Raw genomic sequence first — 11,428 nt, forward strand, 5'->3', positions numbered from 1 at the left:
ACGGTTATTTAAATAACAATTATTGTTCCGATTAATATACATAGCAATAAGAAAAGACCTAGATTCGTTGAAAAATAAGTCTGTCGATGTTTTTAAGACTGGTTCGCAGAAATCTAATGCAATTAACACCCTTAACCTAATTAAGGCATTTCAGAATTTTTATAACAAACAGGTGCGTAAAAACGCTACATATATTCTTACGTTAATTATGTTTTTTAATTTCGAATTGAATTTTAGTTGCGTGGATTTCTTTTAACGTACGTGTATAGCAATTCTTGAAATTAATACCTTGAATGAAGGAACTTGTATTTTAGTCATTATTATACCAGTTTACGTGGCAAATTCATTACAGACTTGAAGAAACCGCTAGTAGATAATGACTACAAAGGTCAGACAATACGCGTCAAAATTGCATTTCTTTAGAAATGAACATTTCCAGCAGCTATGAAGATTCCCTTTTTGTTGGTACTGCCGTGGACCCTGCTATCTTTAAGCCTTACACCCTGCACGGAGATGAACAAATCCTTAAAATACTATTCCAAGTCTATTCGCAAGAAAAACTGTAACGATTCCGACCCTATTGAGATATCGAGTCGCTTACCAGAAGATGTTATCCCCTCGAAGTACATCATCGCAATTTCTCCGGATTTCCTCAAAGACCAATTTCATGGGGCCATTCAAATCGACTTTTGTGTGCAGAAGGTGTAGTAACGTTACAATTTACGCTTAAATTATATACCAAATCTTTAATTAACTTCTTCCTTTCCAGGCAAGAAATTTTATCGCCCTTCACTCTAAGAACTTAACGATTACGTCTACGAAGTTATACGAGATGACCGACTTGGACCACGATATTCCAATAGAGTCAGTTTACCCCGTAGACAAGTTTGACATGATAATCATAAAAGTTACAAAAAAAATCCAAGGCGATTTCGCGCTCAGAATTAACTACAGTGGGTCACTTACGAACAAAATTAATGGCTTCTACTTAAGCACTTATAGAAGGGACAAAGATGAAGACTTAAGGTTGAATAAATTCTTATTCTTTCCCCATACCTGCCCTAATTACGCGATTATGAAACTGTATTTTATACCGCAGGAAATTAGCGGTGACACAGTTTGAGCCTGTTTATGCAAGGAAAGCTTTTCCCTGCTTCGACGAACCCAATTTGAAAGCGATATTTCACGTGCGGATTGTTTTCTCCTCTTGCGGTGACTATCATGCACTCTCAAATATGCCACTAATGGTAATTCATAAATTACTCAATTAGGAAGTTTAAGAACGTTATCGCGATTTCATTAACGATATGATTTCTGAGATGAAAGCATCTTTTTGGTATGAAACTTCCTATGACACGATAGTACGTGTAAATTTGCATGTTATAAAAGGAAACCATTTTGGAAAGTCAAATGCTTTTTTTCATTTACTTACTACCTGCATTTATCTTTATATTTCCGTATTGACACAGTTTGCGTAAGATTGACTTTTACAGTTCATTATCATTTACATTCATCTTTATGTATTGATACCGAGAGAGTCTACATAAACGTTTTTATTAGCATTAGTGAGATATTATTAATAATACTTGTTATTAACACGTTCCCTGCCGCGTGGGGCGTATGCGCCCCACGCTGAACTTTCCGTTCAAGCCATTTGGTATTATCATTGTAAAATGAAGAATTTAAAAAAAATTTATTATGCAGTCAATTATGGGCATCTTAATACTATTGCTGATGCGTTCATTTGATCGTGGGGCGTATACGCCCCTCGCGGCCTGAACGGAAAGTCTTCAAAAAACGGTCTGGCGGGGAACGTGTTAAGAGTTATTATTAATAACCCAACAATTAATAATTCTCTGTAACAAAGGAGTTTCACTTTCAGCGCACGTAGCGGCGACGTATCGGTTTCCTTTTAATTGTCTATCTTTATCTTTATCTTAGAAAGTCGAGAAACCTATGAAAGGCAGCGATTTATCGATAGCCACCTTTGTAGCTACTTTACGTATGTCTACGTACCTGGTAGCTTTCGTCATCAGCGACTTTGTAGCTACCACATCCAGCGTTACCGATCTCAATGGTGCAGACATTCCAGTTAGTGTCTACAGTAGAAAATCTGACAAGGACAAGACGCAATTTGCTTTGAACGTTGCCACCCAGGCAATGGAATTCTACATGAACGTCTTTGGGATCAACTATCCGCTTCCGAAGATTGGTATTAATCACCTCGAATGAATGGACTCATAATATTCAGTTTATACGACCGAGGCCAATATGTCGAAGTCGATATCTCCATATTCTTAACACATTCGCGACCGGCAAATTTTTTCCGTTTCAAATACTGAGTACCGGCGAAAATAATGACATTCTGAAATTGGTTGCCGCAAACTTGTATCGTGTATCGTCTCGGACCCAATGAACACCAAACCTAACAGTTACGTAACTTAAAACTAACAAATAGCATAACGTTTGTTACGATGTAATAACCTAACAGTTACGTAACATAGAGCTAACTAGTTACATGACATTTGTTACAATGCAATAACTTAACGGTTATGTAACATGGAGGTAACATTTGTTACTATCATATCTATATAAATGTAGCGTAACTTTGTTACTCTCATCTTAAATTATGTTACCGTCCTGATATTACTGTGTATATACAGCACATATTCATAACAAAACGGAACTACATTGGTGCTAACTGTCATTTATTTTATTACATCATCGTCATCGTCATTGTCATAATTCATCGTCAAATGTCACAAGATTAATATATGTCATATTTTGTTTACTACTCGTATGAAAAAATGTGACATTAATTCATACGCGCACATACATTATCGGTCATTGTTTGCTAGTCGAATGAAATCCTAATTGTCTTTAAGTAAAATCAGATAGTTTCTCATTACATAATTTCATTGAAAGTCTGATTTGCCATTTAATATCTAACTATTGTCAAGTACCAAAAAATAATTAAAAGTAAAAAATTATATAATTCTGGATAAAACTGCGTGATCTTTTTTATTAAATGTATGAAAAATTAATATTATTTTAAGGCAACTGAAATTATAACATTAATATAACATGTTACATAACATAACTTACCGACTGGGAAATAATAGCTAACATCTAACTTCCATGTTACTTTTATGCTACATAACATGTTAGTTTCGAAAACGTAACATTTACCTAACAGTTATATAACAGTGTTCACTGGGGACGTGATTCACGTCAGCGGCAAACAGGAATAAAATTTAAAATGACGTGAATTCACGTCAGCCGCCACCAAGAATAGAATTTGAAAAGACGTGAATTCACGTCAGCGGTCGCGAATGCATTAAGAGAAAGTCAATTTGTTTCGCAGGATACGTGATACATTTTTCTGTATCGAGTCTTCCTCTCACAATTTCATGCACTTTACGCCCTTCTTCGAAGATACACCTTATCTGGCCGTCTAATATAACAAGAGTTTTTCGTTTTAAAATTAGCTTTGTCTCCCTTCTGCAAGAAACTAATAACAATAATATAAACTCGAGTAATAATGTATAATTTACAGGTATCAGGATATATTGTTAATCTTCATGCCTTCTTCGGGTATAATCAGACTCGAGCCGATTTTCTATTTTGGTACTTCTTTCTTTCTTTGTAATGTTTTTAATTACCTAAATATTAATTACATAAATAAATTTGCGGTATTAGCTTCCTATTTTATCCCCATGAGTTCATTTGAAGCAAATGGCAGAAAACGATGTAAAAGTGAAGGATAACGTGAAGAAAATTTTCGAAATTTAGATATAGTAGCGATTCCCGATTTCGAAGCGGGAGCCATGGAGAACTGGGGATTGATCACCTTTCGGGAAACGGAAATACTATACAGCAAGAGTCACAGTTCCTCGGGGAACATGAAAAGTGTTGCTCTTACGATGGCACACGAACTCGCACACATGTGGTTTGGAAATCTGGTGTCTCCAAAATGGTGGAACGATATTTGGCTGAATGAAGGCTTCGCCACCTTTATGGAGCACGTCGCCGTGGATTTTATCTTCCCAGATTGGAACCAGGTTATCATCGATGTAGTATCATCCCAAAATAATTTTAGAAGTTCAGTACCCAGGAAAGGCATCCGATATTGTGTTCAATTGTTTTGCAAATTCTATTTGACAAAAAAGGGCATAGTGCTTACAAATTTCGTTGTATCGTACAGAGAGACATGTTCGACCTAGAGACCAAATTTTCGACCACGTTATCATCGATTCTCTAATATCACTTCAATATTATCTTAGAAATTAAATTCCCAGTAAATCCAATATTGTGTCGTAGTGTTTAACAAATTCTATTTGACAAAACAGAGCTTCGTTCTTTTGTATAGAGAGATACATTTGCTCTGGAGACGAAATTTTCAACAATGAAGTACGACAGCAAGGAAAGCGCACATCCGATCGTCCATCGATCAGAAGACCCCAGCGAGATCCAGCAAATGTTCGATCACATTGCTTACCAAAAGGTGCGACCAACTGAAAAAGAGATATTCATTAATGTGAGCCAAACTCGAGATTTCTTCAGGGTGCAGCGGTCATTGGGATGTTGGAGGATGCCATGGGCAACTTTAAATTTGTCTTCGGCATTAGGAATTACTTGGAGAAGTACCAATTCGGTAGCGCTTCCACGGCCGAATTGCTTGAGATCCTTCAAGGAAACGTACATATAGGAGTTAACATTGTTCATTTGATGGACACTTGGACTAAGTTTCCTGGATTTCCTGTGATCAATGTGTCCCCATCCGGTACGAACTTTCGCCTATCGCAAAAAAGGTTCTTTGGATCAGGAATCGAGTCCAATAATTCTCAGTAAGTTCTTGTCGCACATGCATAAGATATATGGCAAATAATCTGATACAAGTATTCGTATTAACGTATAGGCTGATATGGGACATCCCTATAAAATACGTAACCAATAGGAAGGAGGACGAGGTCCAATTCGGCTGGTTCTTGGCGAACAACTCCTGTGGTTAGTTCCAGAGTTCAATTTTAATGATAAATTGATAAATTTGAAAGTATTGCAGTGTTTCTAATGGGTTACAGCTGAATTAATTTTGGAGGATCCAGTAGAGTGGATCAAACTTAATCATCACTCGGTTGGCTATTATATTGTTAATTACACGGAGGAAGCATGGAGGTCCTTTAGTGACCTCCTTATCAATGACTTCAAGGTTCCGTTATCTTTTATGCTATTACATTTATTTGTTGTTCTTTTCGTGTAATATCTCTGAAAATTAGAGAAAACATCGCGAATCTATAAAAGCGATTTTGTGTTTCATCGTAGGTCCTGGATCCCCTTGATAGAGCCGATTTGCTTCACAACGCTTTCCTTTTGGCTGATGCTACTCATCTCGACTTTTGTGCAGCTCTGAATCTCACAACTTATATGTTTGACGAGACATCTCTTCAGCCTTGGGTTGTCACTGTCAATTGGATCGTTCATGCGGATAGATTGCTTCGAGGAACAGAAATTCATCCTCAATTCCAGGTGACATTATATTTATAGCTATCTTCTTTAGTCTAATTTTTATCAACTGTTTTATATTTTTCATACAGTGCTATGCGCAAACCCTCCTTGACGCCATGTACGAGAAAGTTGGTTGGAAAGTTGATGACAATGATCTTTTGATCGCAAGGTCAGTCCGACATTGCATCCATGCATTTCCCTTTGATCAAATTTAAACAAAAATGTCAAGTTAGGGAAAAAATAAAGGTCACTTTAAATCTTGAAATTCTTTATGATACCTATTTAAATTGATTTTTTTATCATTTATCGAATAAAAGGTTACTGTAGTTCTGATTTGAGCTATGTACAAATCAATTTCTATTGTTTTGTAAAGGCAACTACGGACTGTGATTCTAAAGGCAGCTTGTAATATCGATCATAAAGGATGCCTTAAAGTTGCAAAAGATATGTTAAACGACTTCATCTGTAGTAACGGCACGCGACGACCTCATCCTGATCTTCGATCTATCGTTTATTCTTACGGTGAGTAAATATAGCAAATGTGGTTACCTATATCCGTATTAATAATACAGAAATTACATACTCACGATTAAATGATTCTTGAATGAAATGGATTTTAACCTTCTTCCAGTGAAAAAATGCATATGAGCCGTTTATTTTGAAAGGGGTGTAAGTCCATTTATGTTCGAATCGAGATATTGAAGGGTTTGCATTGGATTAAATTTAAAAATATGGGCAATAGATAACATAGTAGAATAATGTTTTTGGTTTTCTGAGGGTGTGAAATTTATCCCATCCCAATTAGCATAATTAACATTATTTAAGAAATAATATATTTTTGATGGCTATAAATGGACTTACGTCACTTTCAAAATCAATGAAACGACGTTTTCAATTCTTAAGAAAGCTCAAGTTCTTAGGAAAAGTAACTTTCCCTTGAAATAAAAATAAATGTATACACTTTTATGTTATAAAATCAAAAAAATATTCAACTTTTATTCTTTGTTAAATAATTTTTACGTTAAAATTAATATTGTTTTATTAATTATTATTCAGTCTTCTCCAGTTTGTGTATGCGGGAGGGATTTAAAATAACTATGGAGTGCAGGTGGTATATAATGTAATAAATCCATTAAGTCCTTGTATTTTAGGTTTATGAGTGGTCTCGTTTTTTTGTACAGTGGTGCCAACTTGATATTGTTAAAGTTTTTCGGGTTTCCCCGTTGCGGTGATAAATCCAATGTTTTGAATGGTGCATCCTCGTTCGTTGTCGTTTTGTAGAACAACTTATATGGATCGCTTCTCAAAAATCTCATCCAACATATTTTAAACGAATTTACTCTTTCACCGTCAGTTTTGATTTTTACATTGAAATTCATACTCGAAGATTCACAAGTTTTCTCCTGGGATATTTTAATATATTCAATATTCTTATACAGTTTCTTTGCAATTTAATTTGTTATAAACAAATTCTTAACAAATTGCTGAAAATTACAATGGCATATCCGGAGACCCGTATGAATTCGTTAGCGGATCGAAAGTGAAATTTGAAATTAAATTGTTTATAACAAATTCATTGCATATTGATAATTCAACTGCTACTTTGATATTTAAATATAAAGCTGAGATCTCATAAAATTTTGTTGCATAATATTTTCCATATCCATTTGGAACTCTCACAATGGGACTTACACGACTTTAAAAATAAACTTTTTCATCACTTCATTAACCCAGCAAATTTTCGTGTTACAAAATCTTAATGTTTTAAAATATATTAGTAACAAGTTGCTTCGGAATGAAAAGATCGTGCAAAAATGTAACTATCAAGGTAGTTAACTCGATCTGTTTGAAAAATAGACTTACGCCAGTTTCAAAATAAACGGCTCATATGCACTTTAAAATTTCAGGAGCTTCAGAGCAGGTAGTTAAGTTTGATAAACGTTTATTTTTAAGTGTAGGCCTCGTTTCACTTGAAAATGACACCAACAAGATGTTCAACAAGATGTGGGAGTTTTTTATTTTGGAAATTGATGTTCAAGAAAAGGAGAGGCTATTAAATGGCTTGGCCAGCGTTCGAGATCGTAAACTTCTAATCAGGTTAGTAGTTTATTTTGCACGTAAATTTTTCCTCAAATACCGACAATATAAAATTTTATTTAACAGATATTTGGATATGATAACAAACGAAAACTTGGTACGGCGACAGAATTTCTTCGAAGCCCTCTTCAAAATCGCCCTGAATCCAATTGGTCTTGACATAGTGTGGAACTTCTTCAGGTAGTATTAAAATTTACAATATATAAATGATGACTGAATACAATTTTGTGGAAATATATTTAAACGAACGAAAACTTTATACTCCTATTTTTAGACACGGTTGGGAAAACTTAGTGGAAAAGTATACTCTGAATGATTTGTCTATGGGGCTTACGATAGGATCAACAGTGGCTCTCTTCAAGAATAAAGAAAAACTCGAAGAGGTGTGTTCGATGAGCCATCAGTTTTGTTAAGACTAAATACATGTTGAAATATACTAGAAGTGATATATGTTTTAGGCAAAGGCCTTCTTCCAGAAATACCCTAATGCAGGTGCGGGGGCAAATGCAAGGAAAGATGCCATCGAAGAAGCAGAAAACAGTATTCGATGGCTCTGCATAAATCTCCAAAGAATCACACGATGGCTCGAAAATAATGGCTTTGCTGAAGTGCACTGAATATCGCTTCGAATTCTGTTTCGTTCCTAAACATACTATATCATTGTAGTATTAGATATAAAGTCATTCTTTCAATTTATCGTGAAGAACTTATGACGACCAATTATCAAATATCAAATACGAAACGATTAGAATAAAAAGGTTATATAACAATTCGCGATCTTTTAGTGTTTAGACATGTTATTATTCTGGATTAAAACTAATTCATCGAACATTTCTTTTTTAAAATACGAAACATTGTGTACGTTAATATATTCTCTAACGTCACCAATAAGCTATACAAAAAATCAATGTTAGAAGACAAGAATATTTTTATGTGTTTAACATTCTTCGACAATACAAAAATGTCTTAGATGGAAGTTCGAACATAGTCTTCCGATAGTGCCTTCCATAACTACTCCTTCTTGTGTGTAAGTCTTAGCTAGGAGGCTACCATTAACACGTTCCCTGCCAGACCGTTTTTTGAAGACTTTCCGTTCAGGCCGCGTGGGGCGTATACGCCCCACGATCAAATGAGCGCATCAGCAATAGTATTAAGATGTCCATAATTGACTGCATAATGAATTTTTAAAAAATTCTTCATTTTACAATGATAATACCAAATGGCTTGAACGGAAAGTTCAGCGTGGGGCGCATACGCCCCACGCGGCAGGGAACGTGTTAAACAATGAGTCCAAATGAGTCTTATGACAGCTATCTGCCGGTCCTGATAGTTCTCAATCAATCAAAACTATTTTTATATAAATACTCGGCTATCTTTTAACAACACTTTCTCGTAAAGTAAAACCTTGTAAAAGTATGCGATTGACATTAAACGCAGCAGAAACCAAGTTGCCGTTGACTGATTGCTCGCGGTATCTATCAATAAAGGTCAAAGACATCTCAGAAAATTACGATTTAATTAAATTAAATATAAATTATTTTTATAAAAAAAAAAGCACGCGATCGACCTCTTTCTATGAAACGCATTTCAAATAGCTCCAGACCAGCTGTCAAATTCTGACGTAACATTTGCGTTTCGACCTTGTCCTCGAAACTGATTTCGTTAGTCATCCCAACTGTCAGAGAAACTCTTGGGCATAATGATGACGTTATCAAAATCTATTTCACTGGTCACGACTGATACCAAGGTGGTCAGAATAAACAGCCCACAACCGAGACGGCCTATCGCAGACCATGTTTGTTCATACGAAAGATACAGAAATGACTTGTCAAGGAATAACACTTGGACAGACCAATGTGGACGGTTTCTTCAAGGAATTCTACTGGTATCCGTCCTGAAACGAAGACCATCATGGAAGGAAAGATTTTATACGCTATGGTCGCCCATTGGGAAAAAACAGGATACAGAATCGTCGCCGATCATCCCGTGGACCAGGCACTGACCTATCGTAATGTCGCTCTAGCAGCGATCGAAAGTGCTCCACCTTCGGAGGAAAAATTCAGCACGGAGCAGGGAAAGTAAGGAAAAACTTATGTTCTAATATAAAACATAACGATACAAAAGTACTAACTCATCCCTGAGTTTTGACAACTGACACGTTTGCCCTGAACGGGAAACATCCAAAATGGCAGCATGTGAAAATCGACGTCTTCCATGACGTCAGAAAACGGAAAAGTACTGTTTAATGTAGATAAAAGTACTGTTTAATGTAGATCAATGATCCTTCTTATCAGAAAATGTTTTCACTGCGGTATGATATGCCATATGTTACGTATTTTTAGCATTATATGTATGTCCTTTCGGAAACTTCAACGTGATGAAGTTACCGGATCTAGATACTTATACCATCCGTGATTCAGAAAAAGTGTCAAAGTGCAATTCCATCTATGGATGATGGAACAGTAATACTCGGACAAGGACTACATAGTATGCGAGAGAGATTATTATATTAAAATTCACGTTAAACGTGCTTCCTTGTAAAAATTAATAAAAAATCTTTTCAGATACACAGTGCACATTGTCATAAGCGAGCTTCGATATGCATGTTTAACATGCAGTCCGGAATGCTCATCCTCGGCTCCTCGTCAAGCTTCGTATTGTCATATTTTTTTGGACAGAGTTAGAAGCGTTTACAAGGAAATACCAATTTTTGCAGATTTATCCAGTAAATTTTCAGACCTCTCGATCATCGACCTCTCGGCTCCACTGAAAAAGCTGATGGTATTTTAATTCTTAAAACGTGTACCGATATGATTAAAAAATACGTAAAAATGTCTACCACCTTACTAAGATGTATTCTTTCATGCTCAGGAGGAACACAATCATTTGGAGTCGAATGTACTGCCCAGATTAGAATGCGAGCTCGCGGAAATTCGAAAAGCTCTCATGGAAGGAGTTCAAAAATTAGTGGACAGGGGTCAAAGACTGGAAGAACTAGTCAGAAAAACGCAGACGTTACAAATCACGGTATTTTGACATTTGAGCCGATTATTGGCCAAATCGATTAACTCCGCAAACAGAAGTAAAGACAATTGATAGATATAAATAGTTAAGCATTAACCAAGTGCTTTAACTCTAAAATTAAAAGGAAATTCTGAAAGTGGTGTTAATCATTTTTGCCTGTGCACGGCTCATTTATTGTCCTCTGTTCTTTACTATTTTAATCAATGATATCGATGTCATAATCGATATCAGTAAACGAATACTTTTGTTTTTCAGGTGCACAGGGATTTCCGAGGACCTTTGAGATCAGCCAGAAAACGAAGAAACATCTTGATAGCGTTTATTACGACAACCTCTATATTTCTCTCGACTACTCTCTTTGTCATTCTTCTCTACTTCGGTATCATTTAAGACTTCGCCATGATTTTAGTAATAAATGAACTTTTAAGAACGACTTCTGTGAAGTTCAGAATCTCTCTTTATATCTATCATCATTTATAAGCTTCTCCTTTCCTCGATCTTTGTACCGAAATATATTGGAAAAAATACTTAGTTTATGTTTTCCCATATTTTTTATTTAATATTCTGCTCAGTATCGTATCGTAATATATAAATTCGTAAGTAACAAATTTGCTAATCACGCGACATACCAATGACTGTTTAGCGCCACTTAATGACAAACTTCTGAAGTATGCAAAGTACTTACAGAGATGAGTTGGGAGATTGCTCACGGGCAGGGTTGCGTGATTGCGTCCTGTGCGGCCTCCCGGTGGAGGATGTGGACGGCTAACGCCCTTGCCATCCGATGCCCACCAATGGCAGC

At 35.9% G+C, this 11,428-nt stretch overlaps 2 protein-coding genes across 2 annotated transcripts; both read left to right on the top strand.

Moving 5' to 3' along the window:
* Positions 1 to 4: 4 nt before the first annotated feature.
* Positions 5 to 8,307, top strand: LOC105702637 (glutamyl aminopeptidase). The gene is made up of 16 exons (XM_023433435.1): positions 5 to 702; positions 770 to 1,026; positions 1,100 to 1,247; positions 1,942 to 2,212; positions 3,793 to 4,061; positions 4,370 to 4,504; positions 4,564 to 4,847; positions 4,919 to 5,007; positions 5,082 to 5,209; positions 5,323 to 5,526; positions 5,595 to 5,674; positions 5,879 to 6,027; positions 7,464 to 7,602; positions 7,669 to 7,782; positions 7,877 to 7,985; positions 8,061 to 8,307. Exons 1-16 carry the CDS (start codon positions 445 to 447, stop codon positions 8,217 to 8,219), a joined length of 2,793 nt encoding a protein of 930 aa, XP_023289203.1. The 5' UTR covers positions 5 to 444; the 3' UTR covers positions 8,220 to 8,307.
* Positions 8,308 to 9,472: 1,165 nt separating this feature from the next.
* LOC105702639 lies at positions 9,473 to 11,042 on the top strand. The gene is made up of 4 exons (XM_012430344.1): positions 9,473 to 9,680; positions 10,167 to 10,383; positions 10,474 to 10,629; positions 10,882 to 11,042. Exons 1-4 carry the CDS (start codon positions 9,514 to 9,516, stop codon positions 11,014 to 11,016), a joined length of 675 nt encoding a protein of 224 aa, XP_012285767.1. The 5' UTR covers positions 9,473 to 9,513; the 3' UTR covers positions 11,017 to 11,042.
* The last annotated feature ends 386 nt before the right edge of the window (positions 11,043 to 11,428 follow it).

The sequence above is a fragment of the Orussus abietinus genome, unplaced genomic scaffold, assembly GCF_000612105.2.
Source record: "Orussus abietinus isolate OABI.00-Male unplaced genomic scaffold, Oabi_2.0 scaffold706, whole genome shotgun sequence".
Classification (NCBI taxonomy): domain Eukaryota; kingdom Metazoa; phylum Arthropoda; class Insecta; order Hymenoptera; family Orussidae; genus Orussus; species Orussus abietinus.

What these genes read in the sequence shown, in the direction of transcription:
- LOC105702637 (XM_023433435.1), top strand. Translation starts at nt 445, where the DNA reads ATGAAGATTCCCTTTTTGTTGGTACTGCCGTGGACCCTGCTATCTTTA. An exon ending in CTATCCGCTTCCGAAGATTG is followed by an intron (nt 2,213 to 3,792) that starts GTATTAATCACC and finishes TTCGAAATTTAG; the next exon opens with ATATAGTAGCGATTCCCGAT. An exon ending in ATAAAGAAAAACTCGAAGAG is followed by an intron (nt 7,986 to 8,060) that starts GTGTGTTCGATG and finishes TATATGTTTTAG; the next exon opens with GCAAAGGCCTTCTTCCAGAA.
- LOC105702639 (XM_012430344.1), top strand. Translation starts at nt 9,514, where the DNA reads ATGGAAGGAAAGATTTTATACGCTATGGTCGCCCATTGGGAAAAAACA. An exon ending in TTCAGCACGGAGCAGGGAAA is followed by an intron (nt 9,681 to 10,166) that starts GTAAGGAAAAAC and finishes AAATCTTTTCAG; the next exon opens with ATACACAGTGCACATTGTCA. An exon ending in CGCAGACGTTACAAATCACG is followed by an intron (nt 10,630 to 10,881) that starts GTATTTTGACAT and finishes TTTGTTTTTCAG; the next exon opens with GTGCACAGGGATTTCCGAGG.